At 45.0% G+C, this 23,868-nt stretch overlaps 1 protein-coding gene across 12 annotated transcripts in view; it reads right to left on the minus strand.

Moving 5' to 3' along the window:
- HDAC4 (histone deacetylase 4) overlaps positions 1-23,868 on the minus strand; it is a 267,634-nt gene that overhangs the window by 118,992 nt on the left and 124,774 nt on the right. For all 12 annotated transcript variants that reach the window (XM_042783708.1, XM_042783716.1, XM_042783715.1 and 9 more), the window contains one exon: positions 5,697-5,941. In XM_042783708.1, the coding sequence (XP_042639642.1) occupies positions 5,697-5,941 (245 nt within the window). The remainder of the gene's footprint in view (positions 1-5,696; positions 5,942-23,868) is intronic.

Genomic DNA, 23,868 nt, shown 5'->3' on the forward strand with positions numbered 1-23,868 from the left:
TAGATATATTTGGAAAGAAATTGCGTTTTCTCTATAGCATTGCAAAATCCACCCGGAAGATTTCATGGAAGATTTTCACTCTCCAAAACAAAAATAAGGAACGGCCAGAGAGTCCCATTCCACACCTCCGAACAAGGAGCTAACACCTCAGATATGTTACCACCTCTCAATCAGGGCTTGGAAGCTACGCTGATGAAAAAAGTGTCAACTGAAACCAGTAAAAACTAACAAAACCATCTCCTCAGGCTTTATCTGAATGTTACTCTATATATACATATCTATAGCCAGTGTCTGAAAATATTCCACATATTTTTATTTATTGGCCTACAGCCACTAAGCAGCATAGCATACTGTTAAACGTAGGAAATGATTGTGTTAATAAAAAGAGAACAATCTCAGAATCACTCCACAGCGAACACCGCTACAAAGCTCTTTTTGCTGTTGCTGCTTATATGCAAACCCTTCGCTTCTCTGACCAGCCTGTACACATTGCAGGTGGAGCCTAGAACTCCCTCTGCTACTGAGGCACACAAATACTCTTTTCTCTGGTGATGGGAAAACCAGGAATAGCATTGCATGACCGAATTAACAGCTTTGCATGCCTCCAGGTTAGGATTTCAGGTCCACGAGGAGCTGTGAGGCTCAGCTGCTTGCTTGTGTTGCTATCCCATGGCCATCGGGACTCTTCTGGTCTCTGCTGTCATGTGCTAACACCGACGTGCGTCAGCATCCTGAATAAGTTTCCTGCTTTAGCTATAAAACAGCCAGAGCTGGGAAGAGCCCTGCCCGAGCTCAGGCAGTGCAGGGACATAAGAGATTAACCGCATTACCCATCACGTCCTTTGCTTCTCTGCTGAGCTCACACCACCCGAGGTGCCTCTCGCCCTGCCAAAGCGCAGATCCTGCCCCTCTTCAATCACTTCGCTCCAGCCCTTGACCAGAAGGCAAATGGAAAAGCTTTTGGTAACTTCCAGCTGATCTTGGCTGGGAATGAGTGACTCACAAAGGAAAAAATTCACTGCCGATTCCTTCGCAATCAAAGGTCAAGCAAAGCTCACACTGGGACCTGCGGAGAGGCTTTCCACTGTCTCACCAGCAACGGCCTGGGCACCAGGCTCCTTATTCCATCCTTGTTTTTGTTTAGGAAGGCGGACTTGAAGGCTATAAATATTGTTACACATCTGGCCAGGCATGCCCGAATGGAAAGTCCATCTCGCTGAAGGTAAGTGGCTACAGGAGAGAGGAGCCGTCGCCCCTGCCTCCCGCCGGCCTCCGGCGCTCACCAGCTCCAGCTTCCCTCCCCGCACCGCTTTCAGACGTCAAGCCTTGGCCATCTGCAAAGCTGCACTGTAGGTGTGAAGGACAGTTTTCCCTAGTTCCAGATGGTGCGAAGCCTTCATAAGGCTTGGCTCATTTTCCCTAAACATGCCAGGGTCTTCTCGTTCCTCCCCACACGCAATGATCCCGCTGCCCCCGTGTGCCGAGCTCTAACTGCGCCCATTATACTTCCCTTCCACAAATATTATTTCACTCGGGGCTTCGCTCTCCAAATCGCACGATCTTCTGGAATTTGCCACCTTCACGTGGAGGCCATTCCTTCCAAAATACAAAGTCTATAAAAGCGAGGACTGCTGCTCGGGGGGTGGGGGACAAGGGAAGGGATCGCACATGAAGGCAGAAGGACTGCGACCATCCTATCGTCTTCCCCTCTTGCACTAGGCCAGATGATTAAAACTGGGCTGCTGAAATAAAACCAAGTTCTAGAAAATGCCAAAACTCCAGGTTTCAATAGGAAAAAGTTATCTACTTGAATAGAAAAACAAGACAGACATGCCAGCATTTTCAAGCCAAATTTTATTTACTTAAGAAGACCTTAATATGCTTTGTTTGCAGGGTGGGAGGGAGAGATATTCCCCTCCTCTTAGTTCACATTGAGTCAGAACAGTTCCTCTGTTCACGCTGACACCACGGCAATAAAAGAAAGAAAACAAACATTAAACGTGAGTCCTCCTGTACCAGCTAAGGTTTTAACATTTAAAATGAGTAAGCTTTTTAAAATGTTCATAGTGCTGCTTGCTGCAACTCGGCAATGTTTGCTGTACATACATCTGCCCAAAAAAACAGAAGAGCTACTTAAGAAATGCATCGAAACTATTCTTTACTTTTAGAAGCAGATGCCCAGGCACAGAATTCCTGTTGACAAAACTACTCAACATCAGTAAGTGGAAGAGGGCAAAGGTACTTAAACCTGAACATCCCGACAGCAGGTGGGATCCAGGGCAATGCTTGCTCTGCGTACGTAACTGTACCAGGACGCTTGTCTGCTATTCCCAAAATATGCTTGCAATCTGCATCTAGGAATCATAAGCGATAGGATTCAGAAACAGGCATAAGAAAGCATAGGATTCAGAAACAGGCACGGAAATTGCTGCTCAAGTACACACACGCATAAAGAAATAAATGCTTTGCACTAGTTGATTAAAACGGTGGATGCTAGGCTGTAACGAAAAAGGCCAAAATAATTGATTCTAGATAGTGCTAGATATGCAAAACGTAGTAAGATACAGAAATTCTTCCTTCTTCACAGAAAGTTTACAAAGCAATTACAGGATTTAACAGTATGATTAACGAAGGCCCTGATTACCTCCCAAGGAAACCAGTGCCAGGGAGAAAGTCAAAGAACTGCCATTTTGTTTGACATCAGAGTAAGTTTAGAGCTTTGATGTTTCCATTTACATTTTTGGTTCGTTTCCATTAGATTTTGAGGTTGTTCTGATGCTGAAAATTCTAACAAAACTGCAGGAGCCCTGGGTTTGTGGAAAGAAGGTAAGTTTGCAAGATGCACAATCACCTCACAATAGCTGCTGAAGCTTTGCTTTCTGAATAAAAAACAAAAACAAAAAAACAACCCAAACCAAGACAAAATAACCCCAGTGCCAGGGAAGACACTGAAGATGTCCGAGAACCAAACCTGGTGCAGCAGAAAGGCAAGCTGCAAGACCACTCTAGTCATCAGTCATCACACACTGTCTTAATCCACAGAAATCCGGGCAGGTTTAGGTTCCCAAGCCTTTTCTTACCTGAAGTAAGACTTCACCTATGCCTGAAGAAGAAACTTGGGAATATGTATTTGTAGAAGCAACGGATGCACAGCACCTTCATTACAATACCGTAAACTCAGGTTAAAACACATTTTCAGCTGAAGAATCTCACAGCTACGTCACTCAGTCTAAACTATTTCTGCATATTGAACACTTTGCTTTGGAGACGAGAGTCTAATGAAATTCTTAATTTCATCGGTGACACCATAAGCCAATCATCAAATGAAGCTAACTTATTCTGAGCTCCCAAAGAGGATGTCAAGAATTTGCTGTTTCCTTCATGGGTTCAATCTAAGGAGTCAGTGTTTGTGTAAACAGAAGAGATGACAGCCCTCATCCCCATTCCTGCTCCTCCCCATGCCGGAGACATGCCCAGCAGCTGCACGTCTGCTGAGACCTCTCACAGAACATGCACGCTCGTGTGCTGAGCACTCCCTGTCCATGGCATTAAAAGATGAGGAGAGAAGCAGTAGGAAGCATTTCCTCGACCCAATGTACGTGTAAGAGCAAGCCCTCCCCTGCACGCTTGGAGCAGTGTGGTATGCATGCATGCACGTGGGATGTTCACTACACACCCTGAGCTGCTGCTTTTTAAAATACACCTAGATTCCTCCAAAAAGAGCTCTGCATCTTCATTTGGGACTTATTTCTATGCCAAGTTTCACAGTTCAAACCCTAGTGCTTCGCTTATATGGGATAAATGGTTTTTATTTGCTTTAATATCCCCCCCTGCTTTTTTCATGAGCCATAAAGGAACTGAAGAGCTCAAAGTTCAAAGCCCAAATATGAGGCTATGAATTTTAGTTTTCTGGACAAAATAATAGCTTCCTTATACCTACAGTCCCTGCACTTAACACAGTTGCCAGTTTCTGAAAGTTGCTTTAATCTAAGAGTCATCTAAATGTAGACTGACTTACAAATGCAAAAAGTATGTTTTCCCAAAGAAAGTGCATCATAATTACATGTTGGTATACCATCTTGGGTTTATTTCATATGTGAGATATCATGGGGCTTATTTCTATAATGTACTGGCTTATTTTTATTGAAATTGTGGGCATGATGACACACTTACTACTATGGGAAATCACCTTGCAGGCCATCCTTTTTCACACAGGATTGTATCATTCCTATTTTAAGTTTTTCATCTAGCCAAGCTTACACATTAGGGGAAGAACTTCATTACCTAATGGTCTAGATATACTGTGCTAACTGGCTTCTCAAAATTAGATCTCGACTTCCTTCTAATGCAGACTTACCAGAATCAGTCCCAGTTTTGACATAAAAGAGAGAAAACCCATCCCGATCATCAGTGCTTAGAGCTCGCCCATTAAACCTGAACGACCCTTCCTTATTTTTAATAGACAAATATCTATAGGCACCACGTGCAATTGCAAGGAAATAAAGGAAATAGTTGTCACGGATATTTCCCATCCTTTCCTCCTGAATGTACTACATGAACTGCAAATGCTGCACCTGTTCTTGTGCTGTTCGTGCACAAATGCCTACACAGACATGTGTATACATCTATAAATACATACGTATACACACATGTATACACTTATGCATCCATACGAGTGTATATAAAAATATAGTTACACACATGCACCTCCCCACACCTTTGTCCTGAAGAGAACACTGAGGACACAGGCATTTGCTGTCCATCAGTCTTCAAACAGCAACTGTTCTTAGAAACCCAGGCTCATAGCCGTGTTTGAAAAGTCTGTAAATAATACACCATTAACTTTTAATCCTATCTTCCCCACTCTGCCATGTATTTTGAATTAAAATGAAAGTTATATAAGGTTGAATTGAGGTTGCTTTTTAATATTACATTAACGCTATTTACCATGTGCAGCGCTAATCCCCCTTTGAAAAGGGAGCATATTAGCAATTCTGAAAGCTTATGTTACCATAGCAATAGTCTATCACTGTGAAATATTTATATAATGTCTAACGTTTTCACTCGGCAACAGCCATCTTCTAAACTGTACTTCCTACTTACCCTGTGTGCTACGCTTCCCCTGCGTCCCAGGCGGCAGAGCAGTGCAAAGCCCCCGGCCGGTGCCTGACCTCGCACTGTGCAACCCCCCAAAATCTCACGGGGTGCAGAGCTGCCTGCACCCGCTGCATCCGCGCTCCCTACTCCTGCGGAGGCACTCGGATCCCAACGTTCCGGTCGCGCCTTGTGATAACGGCACACGTCCAGCGAGCAGTTTGCATGCCGTTCTACTCCCAAATACATGAAATTAGGAACAGGCAATCTGAAAGCCCTCCTGTTGGGTTAAATTCTACTGAAATTTCCCGTATCCAAGGAAAGCCAGCCACCTGTTGGTAGAGGGGCGCAGCACTTCTGAATATATGCAGACGGGTGGATAATGTTTAACCTGACACCAGCTCCCCTTGCTCCCTTCTCCTCCACCCTATCCCCCTTTTAAACCCTGGTGTTCGCATCCCTTTACAAGAGCTCCCTCTCTTAACAGCGGTTACCAAGTCCAGCCCAGCATCTCCACCCCATGAATAAGCAAGTTGGTGCATCTCCTCCTGGTAAGGGGATGCTTGCACACACCACCCGAGGCAGCGCTGCCCACCACTTACTTTGATGTGCTCGTGCAGCTGGGCCTCGTGCTGCCGGGAGAGCTGCTCGTGCTGCCGCTGGAACTCGGCGATGAGGATCTGCCTCTGGATCTGCTGCTTCTGCTTCAGCGCCAGGAGCTCTTGCTGAAGCTGCTGTTCCCGCAGCGTCGGCTCCGTCACGGGCATGGAAAACTGGTGGTCCAAGCGCAGATCCATCGGGACTGAAGTCGGTGCGACTTGCAAGGGCAGTGCTGTGGTCACATCAACTACAACGTGGAAACAGAAGAGGGGAGATGAGTCTAATTCCCCATTAGCACAGGGATCTAGTTCTCATCGCGTGTCCAGCAAAGACCTTGAGGGACCATGGACTGGCTCAAGAACAGCACCATTAAACTCGCACCATTTTTGAAATGGTAAAAAGACATTACAGGATTTCAGAGGTCAAGAATTTTCCTCCAGCCACCACCTCCTACAACTACGTGTGTTTTTGAAAAGCAAAGGACATCAATGCCTTGCGCGTGACCCTTCTTGAATCCATTCCACACCTGTGTATTCAAAACATACACCTCCACTCCACTCTTCCAGAAACACTTGAAGGAAGAAGGATAAAGATTAATCTACAAATTGACAGAAAGGATCGATCTTGAGTTACGATGGATTCAGCTGATGGACCCCTGTGGCCAGGAACCTCAGGGTCCCATTTTAAACTTATGCAGAAAACCACCCCGTGCTGTATCCTTTATAACCAGTTTTGGAAAGGAGCTAAGCCAAAACCAAACGGGTAAGGAAACATCTAAGAAAAACTGTTCAGTGCTCCAGTGACAGACTGGACTCCCTCACTGCAACCACCAGCGAGGGGCAAACACATCTCGCGGGCAGCGACGGGAAGGAGGTGCCCAAACAGTGACTGTGCAAAGATTTGCCTCTGTTGTTCAAACTCCAAGTGGGACGAACCTGAAGCACAACCGAGAGCCTAAGGTAGAGAACAATAATGTGTACCAAGAGGACCTGTAACTCAGCTTCATCCTAAGAGACATATGCTAAGAGAAGAAAAAAGGGAAAACTATCACCTTGATTATCTGTGTAGTAAAGAAGAGTTCTTTGCTTACACAAAAAGCATCTCCCTGAAGACAAGGGGCTGGTTGTAAAAAAGGGCAACAACAGACATCTACAAATCTTTGCAATAACTGAACTCAGCTTTTTTCTGCCAAAAAAAAAAAAAAAAAATCACTGCCATCCCAGTGATGACTAAAACTTTCTAAATTCTACCTGAATGACAGTTCTGCATTTCACATGTACTCTGTACATTTGCAACATTTAATGCCTCTCTCTACAGGGCAATCACTCAATAACTCTCTGATACCTTTGAATGAACATCATGTGCAGACTAAAAGAGGCTAACCCTTCAAAAACATTGAGCTTCAACAAAATTGGAAAGGTTTGGGGTTTTTTTCCCCTTGGTTGGCTGGGATTTTTATTTTATCTGGTGTTTTCTTTTTTAATATTTAAGATGTGTTTGCGGAAAGTTGGGAGGGAGCATCAGCAGCACCCCCGGAGCTGTACCTCTGCTAAGACACTTACTTCACATGGGGGGGGGGGGGGTGTTACCTGGGGTTTGCCTGTGAGCGCTCAGGGGGGGAGAGATGCCGCCCTACTACAAAACCATCAGTACAAGCCACCACGAGGCCAGCCCCGGTAGGACAGACATCCTTCCAAAGGAAAAGGAAAGGCAGTTTTCCTCAGCAAAAACTGATTTCGCCCTGCCTACAAAGGGACTAACGGGTGAAATAAACTCTAAAAGTAAAAAGCATGGAAAATGTTTATGAATTGCAAAAGGCTTAAGGAGAAGTTTTCCCAAGATGTACCACCACCTCTCACTACCTGCATGCTGCCCATGAAAACAGTACTTGAAGAGGAACTTTCATTTTATACAAAATTAAACCTTCTTTCACCTCAAGCCTGATCATGGAACCCTAGCTCTGATTTCAGCCACCTCCTCAAGGACACGAGACGGGAGCACAGAACAAGTTGACTCCGTCCTTCCAAGCAGCATATCCTCACAGGTCACCTGAAATCAATCGTAAATTGTTCGAAATAAATGAGGACCCGGTGCTGAACACAGCACACAGCTCTGGTCACACAAGTCACTTCACTGCCACCCTTCCGTGCCATCCCCCAGAAAGAGCCAAAGTGATACCCAGCAAATGCCCACACATAACCTCTACCAGGACATTACTATCATCCATCCCAGAGAAAGAGTTTTAATAGAGTTTTCCCCAAATGCTACCATTTATTTATTTTTGCCAGTAATTGAGAAATGTGTAAGAAGATATAACCTGAAGTTAAATAGAGGCACAGAAAAATAAAATAAAATAAAATAAAAGTAAAATAAAATAAAGTAAAATAAAATAAATAAAATAAAATAAAATAAAATAAAATAAAATAAAATAAAATAAAATAAAATAAAATAAAATAAAATAAAATAAAATAAAATAAAATAGTGAAGCAATTCAGAAAAATCTGGGGTGTTTTGTAAGGTGGCCCCACGTAAAACAAAATGCATTGCCCTGCTGCCAAGGGCAAGGCCACAATTCAGGGACGGGGATCGCTGGAAAGCAACTCCATCCTAGACAGCAGCTCCTTGGAAAGGGGGATGCTGAGGAAAGTGGTGGGGTTTTAAAAACTCACAGCCAGGCCAATGCTGTTGGGGCTGAAGATGGAGAACAACAACAAGAAAAAATATTCACATACCAAGAGATGAATATAAGAGATGTTGCTTGGTCTATGCAAGACCAATTTCAGGGAGAACGTCTTCACTTCTTCAAAAGCAGAGAAATGCAGTTTAGTAGAGAAGTATAGTTCAGTGTAGGAAATGGAAAGCGCAGTTAAACAAACAAACAAACAAAAACCCATTACTTTTCTTTGAAAAGAAAGATGCAAAAAAGAGCGGGGAGGGTGTTACAGAGACAAAATTATGTGCGTTGAGTTCCTGAAGAAGAAGAGGGGCCGCGCTTCCATGCGCCCCACACCTGGTCATTCCTCTAGAAACCCCGGGTGCCCGTGCCCTTCTCCGAGGCCGGGAGAGCACCTCTACCCACCGCTCACCGCGCCCAGGGCCACGCCAGCCCTCCTGCCCGCACCCGTGGGTGCAGGGGCTGCCTCCTCCTGCCCCCCGCCGCCGGCTGTGCCGCACACGACCCCCCCCCGGCGCAGGCAGCAGGGCTGCAGCAGCACAGTACGCACGCACGCAGGAGCGGCGCGCTTCCCCTTCCCAACGCTTCCAACAGGGGAGGAGGCGGCTTTTATTTTTTTTTTTTTTTTGGATGGAAATATTTTCTGCAAAAGGTCACATTACTGGAAGTGTTGCTATTTTTCAACCCACATGCTTTTCCCCTCCACTTCCCTATTGTTTTCCTTCCTGTGGCCTTTCTCTCCCCCGCAGGCCCAGAGCTGGGATTCCTCGCCGCAGGTCACCACGCCACAGCCAAGGATTTCGGAGAGAACACCACGCTCTCGCCTATAGATAAACCATTCAAACCTGCTTAAACAACATATTCCCAAGCCCTCCTCGGGAACGGCCGACGCTTTCCTACGTGGTGGGTACTGTGGTCAGCCCCTTCCCGTTCCTGCCCACGGAGCATCCCTATGGCAACTGCTGCAGCCGCTCGCACAGAAAAAACTCTCCATCCGTCTTCCCCGCACGCAAGTAGGAGCTGACAGCTCAAAACCAGCCCTGCGGAGGCTATCTCGTTTCACGGACCGTTGCTTCAGAAACTTCTCAACTTAGATGCGAGGTTTTAAATTGGATCCAGGTTTGCCAGGATTTCAGAGTGACGGAAGAATGGTTTGGATTCCTCCAGCCCTGCTCAAGCTCAGGCAACCCCGTAACGGCCCTGTGTCTACACGGTACGCGCCCCAACAGCACGGTGTGGGGGGCAAAAGGTGAAATCTGCAACCATCAGGTGTCCCAAGGACTGTGAGAAATGGGATGTGTGCTGGAAAAGTAAGAGAGTAAAGTTTCCATGCCAGCAAAAAGCCCAGTACCAGGTTGGATGAATACGGAAAATGGGAAGAGAGAGAGGCAAAAAACACAAAACAAAACAAAAGCAAAAAAATAAATCACAGGAAAAAAAAACAAAAACAAAAAACAAAACAAAAACAACAAAGAGAGAATCTTAATGCAAATTAACACATATGTGTACAAAACAAACAAAAAAAGCCCCATAAAGCAATCCACCTTCAAGAATACAATGCACCATGGCAATCAAAAATCCTTTTTCACCATCTGCATACAGATACTATATCCTGAGCGTTACTAATGTAATTACTACATGTTACGAAAGACACACAAGTACCTATTCCTGGAATAGCAGCAATTTTATCAGGTGGCAGATCTAGGGGAACTCCACGTGGAAATGATGTCAAGTCCATAACTGGGCGAGCACTGGATATGGACATGAGCACGGCATTGCCGGAGCTCTCCTGTTACTCTCCCCCCCCACCCCAGATTTATTAGACAAACACCCCAAAGCTCCAAAACTCCCCAAAGATAATCCTGAGTATGATTTAATGCGACTTTATAGCCCCCAAGGCTCCAGGAAAGCTTGAAACAGTTAATCCTAGAGGATCAAACCCAATGAGTCAGTAAACCAAACAGCGCAGCGGGCTCCGTGAATCACAAGCCTTTTAAATGCACTGACTATTTTTATGTCCAGCCGAAGATTTCTGAGCACCTGGCAATAACATCTTCCATCTTTTATACGTGTGGGTTAAAGGTCAGTGTTACTAATACAGAGGTAGCACTCAACTGCTCCCGCTTACCCGGTCTCCACGTAAACCTGTTTATCTTCAATACAGCTCATTCAATTTGTCAACGCCGTTTAGGCTAAATGCAATTTTCCTTGAAATCCGCGTGTGTTTGCTTACACGCACCTTTATGATCCAAACACTGTGTTTCCAAAAAGCAGGAGACAGAAGCTTTCAACGTGTTAAAATAAACCCAAAATTTCAACCAGAAGGAATACACCACTACTTGTGATTACTACTACGGGCGATTGTGTCTTGTGATAAATGACTAGTAACAGCCTTAACTTGCACCGTGCTGGATAACAGTCCCGAGAAAACTTGACAAATCCCTTATTTCCCATCCGAAGAGACTCATCCCCCCCCCAAAACGCCTGACGTGCGGGCACGGGGCGCCAGCTGCAGCCATCACGACCACAATTCCCATTCAGAGCCTCGGCGGAGGCTGCGTCATCCCTGACTCTTACTATTTCAGTCTCAAAAAAACCCCTATTTGAAATGCCATGAGTTCCCCACAGAAGCGGCGAGTGCTTCTGACCTACAGAGCCCTCCCGAAAACAATAAAACCTTCTCTGCTTAATGAACACATCATCAAAACAAAAAAGCCTGTATTCTTATGAATATTTTATGGTAGACTAGAAAATTGCTTTTATAGGTTCTGCCTTGAGAACATATTAATACAATCAGATTCATGACGTTAGCAAAAGCACAAAGACTATATTCAGAGTTTTAATGAGAAATGCCAAACCCATGAATTAGAAGACAAGATCGCGATTATGAATAATAAACTATCTCATGTTCTCCCTCCTTTTCCTTCCCTGTAGGAATAGACGGAGAAAAGAGGAGGAGTTTTTTTTTTTTTTTTTTTTTAAACCTAGACATGTAGGGATTTTTTGTTTCACGGTCAAGTTACCATTATTTTTATACCAAGTTAGAAACACTCTGCTGGTCTTTTCCCTCCCAAAATAAATAAAACATGGCTATGCATCAAAGACTGCCTGTGTATTGTACGTTAATTAAGACCTAAAGCATTCTAGTCCCCATCGATTGCCGGCATAGAGCGGCCTCGTGGTTGAGATTGTAAATTTGACATCTCGCAGCTTGCACATAACGCTGCTGAGTGGAAGTCATCTTAAATACATTTAAGTTGTTAAACACACTTGCTGTGAATGAACCGATAATCTCAGACCTGAAAGCAAGGGTGCATTTTCTAAAAAAAAATGTTTGACATTAAAATCTTTTCACATAGAGGCTGCAGATAAACACATTATCAGAGAAGTCATGTGTTGAGTTTCTCCATGCTCCAAAATGGAAAATAACTTCTCCACAAGTACTGAGCATTTTGGAAGGAATGAGGGGAAGGTGATACTACTTAAATATGTGCATACATATTTAAATAAAACTAACAGTAATAACTGTATTTTCTTCACCTTCTTTGATACAGTGTTTTCATGCAAGTCCTTAAGGGATGAAAAGACAGGATTGAGTCCTGAAAACACACTAAAATGCATGTTAAAATAAAATTTCAGTACATGATGGACACGGGATATCTGAAGCAAAGATTTAAATTCAAATCTCATTTCACCATAACCTTTACTTAAGCTGAACTTTAAAAATATTCCTCAAGCAAGTTTTTTTAAAAAATCAAATGCTGTTGCCAGAAATACTCTTTTTTTTTTTTCCTCCTTTTTTTTTTTTTTTTTTTTTTTTTTAAAAAAAAATTTAAGCAGCACACAAAACTGCCTCTCACATTTTAAATGCACCATCACCTTCAAATGCAAAGTGCATGAAACATTTTCCCCTAGACCTCCCTCCCTCCAGCATGGAGCAAGTCCCGCAGAATTTGCACAGCTCCTTCCCAGCCTCCCTTCTCCTCTTTACTCGGCAATTCCCTTCAGCTTGGAGAGAGAAATCACAACAACCTCCCCGAATCTGCTGCAAAACCCTGGGGATGAGGGTCTGGTCAAGGCTGGAGGAAGAAAAGCAGCACCCCCTTGTCAGCCCCAATAGTATAGAAAGTACGGACGTACCACCACGTGTCTGTGACAGAGCAGGCTTAGGAGACAGAGTGCACAAAACCCCAATAAAAGAGCATTTCTGCTCCTACAGTAACTCTATAGTCCCCGGTGCCTTTCCAAATCGCTGCACACCAGGGAGGGGACGCTCCTCTGGAAAGCTGCAGCTGAACCTCCCCGGCCAGGGCTTTCCAGAAACCTTTGACTCAGCTTCTCCCCATCTCCCATCCTCTCTGGACTTGGGCTTTTTTTTTTTTTTTTTTTTTTCCCCCTAACGAACACGTTTGCTTTCTAATTACTGGCGTGCAAAGCATCGCCCTCCAGACAGATTCTGCCAATAGCGTCATGTCAGCCTTTCAGCGCACACACACACGCACGCAAAAATAAATACAAAACTAAGAGCCCCTGCTCAGCATCCCCGAGCTCTCCGCTGCCGTTGGAGACAACCCCCATCCCACCCCGCTGAACCAGCAACATCCCAGCACGGTGCGAGTTGTGGGATACCGAGCAAGCCCGCGCACGGACCTCCCCCTCAAAGCGTTATTTTCAGCTGCTTTCAGCGCTGGGCAGAAGCAAGAAATCATGTGGTTATTCCATCGACTTCATTTCCTGGGGGCTGCCCTTGCTGTGCGGCAACAGCTTTTGAGTTTTCAAAAATTTCCTGTGTTTTGCAAAGCCTTCAAATACCAGGTCGTCGCCGGCAGAAACGACGTTGGCGCGTCAGGAGCACGGCGCAGGCAGGCTTCAGAGCCGCCCAACACCCTTCCTAAAACCCTCCGCCTTCATTTTGCTCCAAATCAGCTGGAAAATAAGCAAGGAGCAACTGCTCGCCTCAAGCGCAGCCGAGGGAGCATTTGCGGTGGTTTATTCTGGAAGGAAGACTGGCGTTATTTGAGCGTTTCTAGATTATTATGAATTAAGGCCCGTCCCCCCCCCCCCCCCCCCCCCCGCCGGCAGCTGCCTGCTCTGCCTGCACGCTGAGGGGCAGGGGTGCTGGCAGGGTGGCTGGGCAAGCAGGGCACTCTTTTCCAGCGGGGCTTCCACTTCCAAAAATGTCAAAACTCGCCGAAACACTAAGAGACGGTGAGATCAGAGCTATTAATAGAAACAAGCTACTGCAGTATCTGACTGCAGTGCCAGGATAAAAGCAGCGTATTTGGTGTGTAAAGCGGAACGAAGTGGACACAGACACGGCACAGCACCCTCGGAGCACCTGAGGTTTAGTTGGTTTTAATCTACAGCGTGCTAGATGCCCCAAATACAAGCAAAAAATCATAGGTGAGGGGAAGAAAAACCCACATTACCACCTATATTCAGCTTACTGTCTAGAAAAAATTTCACCAGGCTGTACTAGGAGCCCCAACACTTGCCCGGGATGCTGCGGAGGTGCTGGGGCAGGGTGAAGACACGGTCCTGCCATGCTCCTCTGTGAATCTGTACCATGCCAGGGCAAGCTAAAGGATTCTGTGCAGAGCTGGGAGGGTGAAGTGCTGCGGGCCAGCACAGAGAAGCACTTCATTTTCCCCGCTTTACTTAATTCTTACCTCTACTCTGCCAAAGGCGAGCGCCAGGATCCCAAGGGGCTTAATTCCGGGCTAGAATTACACGACGAACTCAAGCATCCCCCTGTGCAGCTAGTCTGAGGGACAGCGAGCTGGAGAAGTCAGACCCCAATTTATCAGGTGGTCCTCACCTGCGGGGACAGGTCAGTCCTCTGGTCACAACAGGTCTGCAAAGAAAAGCAAGCCGCAGCGGCGCTGCCGAGGGAGCCAGCCCTCAAAAGCAGGCAGGTCAGTACCCCGCAGGCACCGGCAGTTTTGCATAGCTTGCTATGGAGCCGCGTGGGTGAATGCAAACGCAGCCTGGATCCTTCCTCGGCGCACCAGCTAGGAGTAAACAGCAGCTGAGGTTTCCTACAAGCACCACACATGCGGCAGTTCAGCAAGGGCTGGAGTCATTCCCCGCTCTGAGAGTATTTCGCGCGGCATGAATGGGAACCAAAATTAATCATCCCATCACCCATTGAAACACATCGTGAGGCACCGCACCGTAGGCAACAGATGGAGCTTTAAATGTCACTCACTCATTCATTGCAAGGAAACTTTTTGCTGATTACTACTGAGACCTGAAGACATAATAAGGGCACAGTGATTCTTGGATTTCTATCACCAGCTTTTTTTTGATCCTAATACCTTCCCTGAAAAGATATCATTAGCATTTATTAGAAAACTATGAGAGATCTACATACAAATTTTATTCAAGACGATAAGAAAACCAAAACTTGGAGAACAGACCACTTATCCTACTTTATCCATCTTAGATTTAAAACATTAAAAAATGTCTCAACTCAAAGAAGAAAAAGAAAAAAAAAAACCACCAAAGTACATCAACAATAGACAGAAAATAACATTTTACAGCATTTTTCCTGCTTTCAGCCTCAGAGTAGCACATTAGAGTTTGGGAAAACATAAACTTTTATGACTAAATATCTGGATCTTGCAAGCCAGCTGCATTTCTGATGTTCCCATCTAAAGTGCTGCTAAAGACTTCAACACTCTTGGCCGGGGGCTGCAGCACCACCCCGACCTCCCGAGCACCTTCAGCGTTCTGTCTCGCCGCAGCAGGAAAGCCGAACGCTTCACAGGCAAAACAGGGCACTGCCAAACACACAACATATAATAAGTCCTTAACGAGAACGCGGAGAGTTCGTGTCACAGCGCCTGTGAGAAGGCCACGAATAAACCCGTGATTGCACAGATGTCTCCAACAGATGAGCCTGTGCAGGATAGAGAAGCTCCAAAGGGAGACACTCAAGTTTCACCGCTTCCTTTTCAATCATTATCCTACTCCGTCTTCTTCTTGTTTTAATCAATGACATCTTTAACAAATGAGCGTCTTGGACGATGGCAGCGCTTTTACCGAAATTAAAGATAATGGAATCAAAAGAGCCATCCTGGATTATGTCTTACTTTAGACTCCATACAATTGTGGTAAGCCTCTCCTTACACGGTTTCCTTGCGTGCTGGGGGAAGACAACCAAAACCACATGAGTTTCTACAGGAAAAAAGCATCTAAATAAATAATAATAAACACCAGAAAAGAAAACAGAAAATATATATCCCTCCTTAAAAGGCATTCCTGGGAATATAATTTCACCTGCCTCCTTCTTTCAAGCATTATCCAGCAATTGAACGTCTTTGATCCCCCTGTCTTGCTGTTGGTACAAGAAACTCCTTGCCTTACCAGATACCCGAGACAAAAAGGCAGGTTGGAGGAAGATCTGATAGACTTCTGAAGAGACAAACCCACACGGATTTCTCACCTGCTTCTCTCTAATCTCATCACGAACTTCCTTCGAGGGAAAGTGATACTTTAGAAAAGAGAATTAGACATAGAGGAGATGGAACAGGAGACTGCAAGTCTCATCCTGAGATTATACATGAAAAACTCCCCATGAGGAAAAAAAAAATATATATAAAATCTACCCAGCTAGATATGCATGAGTGAGTTTGAGTGACAGACAGCAAAAGTGGGGTTACACAAACGCCTGGACCTTCTTACGGTGTTGTCTCCGGAGCCTGCAAAGGAGTGACCTCTACACCAGCAAGAATAAAAGCCCGCAGTGACAGAGCAGGAGTGCCAAGAGTTAAACCAGTGAATTTTCAGGGGGACAGCAGACATCACATCTCCTCGCTCGGATGCATCAAGGAAGAACTGTTTTCCCATTATAACTCCTGTCAAAGCACAGTGGTGCCGTTCACGTCGACGGAGGGGTTCCTGGGGCAGAGTGGGCAAGATGATGTGATGAGAACTGAAGTGAAGGTTCGCTTGCGAGTAGAGATGGTGCCAGCTGGTAAACAGCCAGGCCATTTGAAAAAGAGTTGTGTGATAAAAGCAGTTATGGCTAGGAGGAAATGCTGTCAGCTTCCTAAAGACAGCAAGAAGAGCTGGGAGATCAAAGTCACCTATGTGCTGCTGAGAAGGAAGGCTGGTCCTCTGCCAAAACCACACGGAGAACCCGCGGCCAGCCCCTGCCCTCCCGCGCCTGCCGAGTCCTACCAGCTTGCAAGGCGAGGGAAGGGAATCATTATCGTTAAAAGGAAAAAAAGCAGCAGCACAAATGTTGCTGAAGGCAGATCTGGGCACCACCGAGGAAAACTGCACGGCGGAGCAGAGGCAACGCAGCAGTCTCTGGGAGCAGCAGCTGGTGACTCCATGAGAACAGGAGCTTTAACAAACAGCGGAAGATCTAACGTACCAATTTATCTGGAAATTAAGCCATGGTATGTTAACTCCCTAAAATCAAAAAAGAAGGTGAAACAGAATTCTTAGGAATTACCTGCCCTGCAGTATATGCTATAATTTTACTAAAAAGACATATTCTGGTCATTTAAAACAGCAAATAAATGGTTATTAATGCAGGCTAGTAAACTCCTGTCACCGGTCAAGGGACTCCCAGCTGTACAATAAGCCCCAAAACATGCAACGCAATCTTCTCTATGATTAGAGGGGGGAAAAAAAAATAAAAAAAAAGCAAAAGCAGCAAAACCAGCAAGTAAATAGCAAAATCTATTAGGAAAGTGTTCAGCAGCTCTTGAAAAATCCCACAGACCGTGCAAAAACTGCAGTGTTTTCAGCAGTTTATTAGAAACCCTGACCCTGGTCCAAGAAGAGAAGCATATGTTCAAACGGGCAAGTAGCCCACAGCTTCCTGTAGTCCCCTCTCTCAGGGCTTTTGCTTTCAAATAACCCACATACTCTGGTACCTCAACTGCGATGGGGACTCAGGATGTTACTTGTTATCCGTTCAGAAAAAATGAAGATGCACAGGGAAAAAAAAAAAATATGCTATTTTATCAGAATGTTAAACACAAGTACTTTTCCAGAGAAATTCGGATAACCTCAAAATATACAGATTCCACGACAGCAGAGAAATTACACTAAAGCACCTTCTCGTTTCTGCAAAACACGCAGGTGTTGCTTTTCAGTTCCTTAACACAAACGCTATGAAACACACACCTGAGTTAGGATTTCTATTAATGAAAAAAGACAACTTTTCCTTTTCTTTTTTTCAAGCTGCATCAGACAACGTGAACATATTTAAACATAGCAGGCTGATAAAGGACCCAAAGTAATTACAAAGCCCTTTTCTTAAGGAAGCCCATGGCTGTGAGTGTGGGCTAACAGGAAGAATCAGCCTTCCCGCTGCGAGCACTGAAATCCTAAAGGACGATGGCAGATTTTCCCCGCATCCCCCATCCTAGTAGTACGCCAGGCACGATAAGGTTTCCCAACGTCACAGTGATGTCTCTCACTCCAAACAAGCTTTTTCTCAGCATTTATACACAAACCACTGACATCAGCATGGCCTTTCAAATACGAAACAAAAACTCAGCACTCATTCTGCTGGAGATATGCCCATCCGTGAAGACCAGAACATCATTTTTTTTTATCAGTAGCAGTCAGGCACTGCTTCCTATACACGGGGGGAGCCAGAATGACATAGGGATGAGTTTTAACATAACCAATCCACAGTGATGCAATAATTAAGATGGAGGTTTAATATTTTGACAAGGAATTTTATTTATATATTTAATATATTTTGATATAAATATATATAATTATATATTTTCACAAGGTATAGTATGTTTTTTTAAAACCACTTTAAACTTGACTTCTTAAGTAAAGAACGGTGTAGCAAAAAACATCTCCATGAATGAATGCATTATTTTAAAAGGACACCTGAATTTTGTTGCTACAAGCTTCTAGAATTAAAGTTCTATTTTTTTTTTATTAAAGGCTGTAAGTTGGTTGGTTGCCTGCTGTGTCTGTTAAGCAGCTTCACAAACCACCTGTTGAGCAGCACATTTCAGAAGGCAGCAAGTGGACTGCCATCCCTGCCTGCCCACCCAATGCATGCCAGTCCTTATGCAGCCAGTTACAATTGAAAGGTCCTCGACATGGAGAACAATGCTTGAATTTAGCAAAACAATGCTTATATAAATGGCAAGTCAAGCACTTAATATAGCCATCTCCCACTTTTCCCAACATCAGCCAAAGGTGGAGTACAAGATGGCTATTTTCCCCCTCCCCAAAGACTGTCCTTCAGCTGGAGTAAGAATCACGGCTACCAAACACTAATGTATAAAAAAAATGAAAAATTAAATGTACCCTCTCTCAGGCTCACAAGAATATTTTGCCAAAAAAAAAAAAAAAAAAACCTAAAAAAACCAACACTTTTTCCTCTCTCTGCATCCTTATTATATTGGATGACTTAAACCCAGCTGAAGATCAATGACCACGCAACTCCTGTGCCCAACCAGGGCTCTATAGAGAAGATGGAAGAGAGGGACACAGTCAGTGTTCCCTTACTCCAATGTGCATTACCAGAGAAACAACACCCCCCTTCCCAAAGAAGAGCGGACCAACGCGCGCATGAGTTCCCACTTCCCCTCATATTTCCTTCATTTTATTTTCATCACCTTCTCTGTGGCATCATACCCAAACACCTTGGTAATGTACATAGAAAAATAGAAAGACAGGCATCAGTTGCTTACAGAAGTTAAAGCGTCACCTTTATCTTGACTCTGCTATTGGAAATGACCTGAGTAGCATGCAAGCTGAAGACGAGTCATTCATAGCTGCATAAATTTAGGTTATATTACATCTATGCTACATCTACTACAACCAAAGCTCGAGGTGAGCAAGTCTTCCCTCACTGATCCCATGAATACGGTGATTCTGGTTTATTTTGCTTAAAAACCCAAGTCAGTCCATTAGCATCAAACCCCATTTTATTGGAGTTCATGCAAAAACAGTGTTTTTATTAAAAGAAACATGGTCTTGATGTAATTAACTACAAACATCATCATAGCTAAACTTGGACTCTGTCAAAACACTTCCACAAAGAGTTGTTTATCTTCTGACTTCTGTGGAACCTAAGAAAGGTCAGGAGGGTTCACTAGCCAGGTTCATCTAAGTAAGTTGTTTCCTTAAAACAAACCTTTAATGCTAAAGCATCTCCTTTACTGCCTATTGCTATCTGGAGAATAAAATGCTTCGCTCCTCAGAGATCCGGATTTTGGCACGAGCTCCTACGCAGCACCCAGCTTGACCGCAGGGCCATGGGGGAGTGTGTATGCCAGCTAAAACAAAACCTAAATCACAGAGTGCAGCTAAAGAACTTCAAACTCTAGTGTAAATCAGGCTGATCAAAGGTCAGGGAAGACATCAATGAGTTTTGGAAGCTGTAGCTGCATCTTGACCAGAGTGTGCTGAGGCTCTGGCATAGGGACCTCCCACTGTGGGAGGCAGCATTGCTTGTGGGCCCCATGCAATACTCACATTTTAGGTCCACATCAGAAGACCAGCAGTCAGATGGCTTATTTCTGTTGTTCACTTCAGGCTGTGAAATCTGGACCTAACTACAGGGTTTCCAGATTGTGTCAAATTAAATGGTGCCTACCTACTTACATGATAGGCTACAACTCTGCTCCAGTTACGTTCAGGCAACAAACTTCTCTGCCTAGGGGTTTACTGTAGACTGATTCTTCCACAAAGAGGATGCTGTGAGAAGCCCAAAGGTGAGAGGCTTTAAATATATATATAAATATATATAAGGATGGAGATCCTACCTGCATCCTTAACAAAAAAATAAAATAATGATGACTGACTTTTCAGAGCACTTGAAAAAGAGAAAAGACTTTGGGAGGAACATGAAGAGGGTTCAGTGATTCAGCTGACTGAAGCTTAAGAGGACACTTTGTTATGAAGGGGCAATGTAGGCAAAAGGCACGCCGAGTATCGGAAAACATAAAAAGGATATCCAGGCAAGCAACTGAGGAACTACAGGAGGTAAGCTGAAGAAGAAGGCTTTGAAAAGCCAGTTTAAGAAGGTTAAACTTGATTTAGCAATAACTAGAGACAAGTAGATACGTTAATTATTTGCCTACCACTTCCCTGAAATAGTACACACCCTTGTTATTATCAAAAAGTGAGGCTACAAAGGGCAAGACTGAAGGACAAGACTGGTAGAGGAAAACCAGCGTGACACAGTGACTTCAGATATTGCAAGTCTTTCCCAGCTATTTCAATCCATGGTGCAACCAGCCCTAAGCACAACTCGGGTAAATCTCAAATTAGCAGCAGGAATTTCGCCAGCTGCCAGCTGGTTTCTGGATGACTTCTCCCACCAGTTTAAGGAAAACCATCAGTGATCGGAGTTGTGCGTGCTAGAGCGCAGTGCTGGCCTGATGGCACCCAAATCCTCACCTTTGGATTTAAGGAACAGAGAAGGTAGCAGTCTTCCATGTGCATTCTCAAACTTAGCATCTTTATTGCTAAAGATTGTGAACAGCAACTCATCTGGAAAATTACCAGAAGCCCATCTCTCTTCAGATCAGGGAATGTGCAAAGGACCATAGGTCCATGATGTGGCTCCTTAAGATCTGACTTCAGACCCCGTATCTCTGTTAACAGCACTCTACAATAACTGAAACATGACAAAAATGGGACTTGTGGTTCTTGCTTTCACTTCAAATATTCCTCTACCAAAATTATTTCAAATAAGGTATCCAAAACTAAACAGATAATCACTAAAACAACCAAATTCTTCTTTTGATAAAATTCTTGTTTGATACCAATACACAATTAATCCTTTCTCCATCAAGCAAATCGTGTTTTATATGAATAGTATTTTACTTTTAGGTCACTTTAACGAAGTACTGTGTGTTGTACAGCTTCATCCCTCAAGTCTGTGGACCCATTCTTAACTAACGGTTTTCAAGAAATGTTAGAAATCCATTTACATACAACCACTTTTTTTTATTTTTTCTTTTGTGCAAGACAAAGCTGCAAAAAAACTTGCTGCTGCTGGAGAGACAAATGGCACCTCTGCAAGTTGCATGAGACCTTGCTTAGCTCTGGGGTCATTGTACCTATTGCCTTTATAGTGTCATTCTGTTTCAAAGCTACCGAAGTCATAGTTTTTATTTCTAAAACACATCAAGTTATGGGAAACATTAAGTCAGGAAATTTTTCTCTCATTTAGAGTAAATATTTTATAAAATTACTTCTCCTTAATGTGTAGTTGCCTTAGCACATTAAGTCATTTAAAGAAATTCTGAACTTAAGATGTTGAGTTTTCTTATAGAGCACAGGATTTATCCAATAAAATGTATACCCAAAAGGTTACAGAAACAAGTCATCCTTGCAAGAGAAGCCAGGCCATTTGAAATATTCATAAAACACAACAGCATGTGTGAAAACTAACTGCTCAGCTCTCTTTAGAGCATCATCCTCTGAAAAAGCAATTCTTGCTCATAAATCCTAAAAATAGAGAGAGGACATGAAGAGAATTTTACTTCTAAATAGCATTGATAAAAACTTACGGTTCCAGCAACTAGTTTCTAAGATGTGTGTGGAAGAACTGGAACAACTGCCGAGACAAGACCACAGTGGCTGGAAGACAGCAGGGAATACACCACCGTGAAGGATGTCAGCTGGGTGAGTCCACCAAAACTGCAAAGCCACTGGGTGACAACATGTCAGCACCAGCTAAGAGGAAATACCAGGTGCTGGCGGGCTCCAAGGCTGCAGTAAAAGGCCCATTTCAGCTGTGAGAAGGAAGCTTAACTGAGGCCAATCTAATTGCCAAGATCATTAAGGGCCACAAAAACTACAAAGAGAAGTGGTGGATCCTCCCCCTCTCAGCTCACAACTCTGTCTTGCCAGATGACAAGCTCTGGCAAAATACAAGGTACTGACCTGAACACCTGTCCTGGGTTGAGCGAGTGGTGGAGTTTTTTGGTGGCAGGGGAGGGGGCTATCGGGGCGGCCCCCTCTGAGAAGCTTCTCGAAGCTCCCCCAGCTCCACGTCAGCTCCACTTCTGTTTGGGAAATTGAGCCCATCAGCTGCGCCTCTGCGATAACGTATTTAAGAAGGGACGTGGTGACGGGCAGTGGGACTTGTGAGGAGGAGTTGCTGCAGCTGCATGAACACCAAGGTCAGTGGGGGAACGGAGGAAGAAAGGAGGGGGGAGGTGTGCCGGAGCAGAGACCCCCCTGTATCCTGTGGGGAGACGGCAGGGTGCCCCCCCTGCCACCCATGGAGATCTATGGTGGAGCAGACATTGATTTACGGCCTGTGGCTTCCACCTTGATGATCAAGGTGCTGTGCCCGAAGAAGGCCGGGGTCTTGTGGGAAAAGGCAGCCCCACTGCTGTAATTCAGCGCTGGGAGGATTGCAGCATGCGGGGGAGTCCCACGCCGGAGCAGCTCGGGAAGGGCTGCAGCCGTGGGAGGGAATCCAGTCGGAGGAAGTTAGTGACCCATGACGGAGCAGTGTGGGGAACGCTGCGGCCCATGGGAGGGAATTCAAGTCAGAGAAAGTTTGTGGAGGACTGTCTCCTGTGAGAGGGGGACCACGATGGAGCAGGGGGGAACAAGTTTTGGACACTCCCCTCACCGAAGATGAAGGAAGTGGCAGCACTGACTGCACCCCCCATTCCCTGCCCCTGCGCCACTGGGGGAGGAGGTAGAGATATCGGGAGCAGAGCTGAGCCCGGGAAGAAGGGAGGGATGGGGGGAAGGTGTTCTCAAGATGTGGCGATGCTTCTCACTGTCCTACTCTGTTAGGTGTTGTTAGTATCTGTAATAAATGTATGGGTTTTTTTTCTTCCCCTAACGAGTCTGCCTTTTGCTCGTGCCCATAAAGGGGGATTTTCCCCCATCCCAGTCCTATCTTTAACCCCAAGCCTGGCTCTCTGTCCCTTCTCATTGCCGGGGGGGAAGGGAGAGAGAGGTGCTGCATTGTGGTTGGCTGTCAATCAGGCCTAAACCACGTCAACACCTAAACGTTTCTGGGTGGCATTTAACTTAGAACACAGCAGAGAGCTAGGCAAGGTGATCTCACGGCATTTTGCGAGGCACCGCTTCTGCAGCTGCCAGACGAATCCCAGACCACGGGTCTCCTGCCATGCCAGGAGGCCGCACGAAGCCCTCGTGCCCCACAGGAGCGTGAGGCCCACAAAAGCCCCTCAGCTCGCCCAGCCGATCAGCCGAGGGAGCCGGTCCATAGAAGAGCAACTTCAGATTGCCAAAATGCCATTGCTACTGCTTCCCGGTGTACAGAAACTTCTAGAAGGAAACTGGTTTCTGTGTTTACCTGTGTGTCAGACCACCCACCTTAACTACAAAGACAACAAGCAGAACTTATAAATCCTCCGTCAGTGTTTCCATACCGAAATAAAGCCGTCTTAAATCGCTTCCAGCCTAACCCTCCCGTGATTTAGCCTGCTTTAATTTGCATGCTTCCACTTCGCAGCCCATTTGCCTCACGTTCGCTTTGCTCCAAGGGAGCAGGCTTTAACTGCAAA

The sequence above is a fragment of the Tyto alba genome, unplaced genomic scaffold (genome assembly GCF_018691265.1).
Source record: "Tyto alba isolate M040663 unplaced genomic scaffold, T.alba_DEE_v4.0 Super-Scaffold_7, whole genome shotgun sequence".
Lineage (NCBI taxonomy): Eukaryota > Metazoa > Chordata > Aves > Strigiformes > Tytonidae > Tyto > Tyto alba.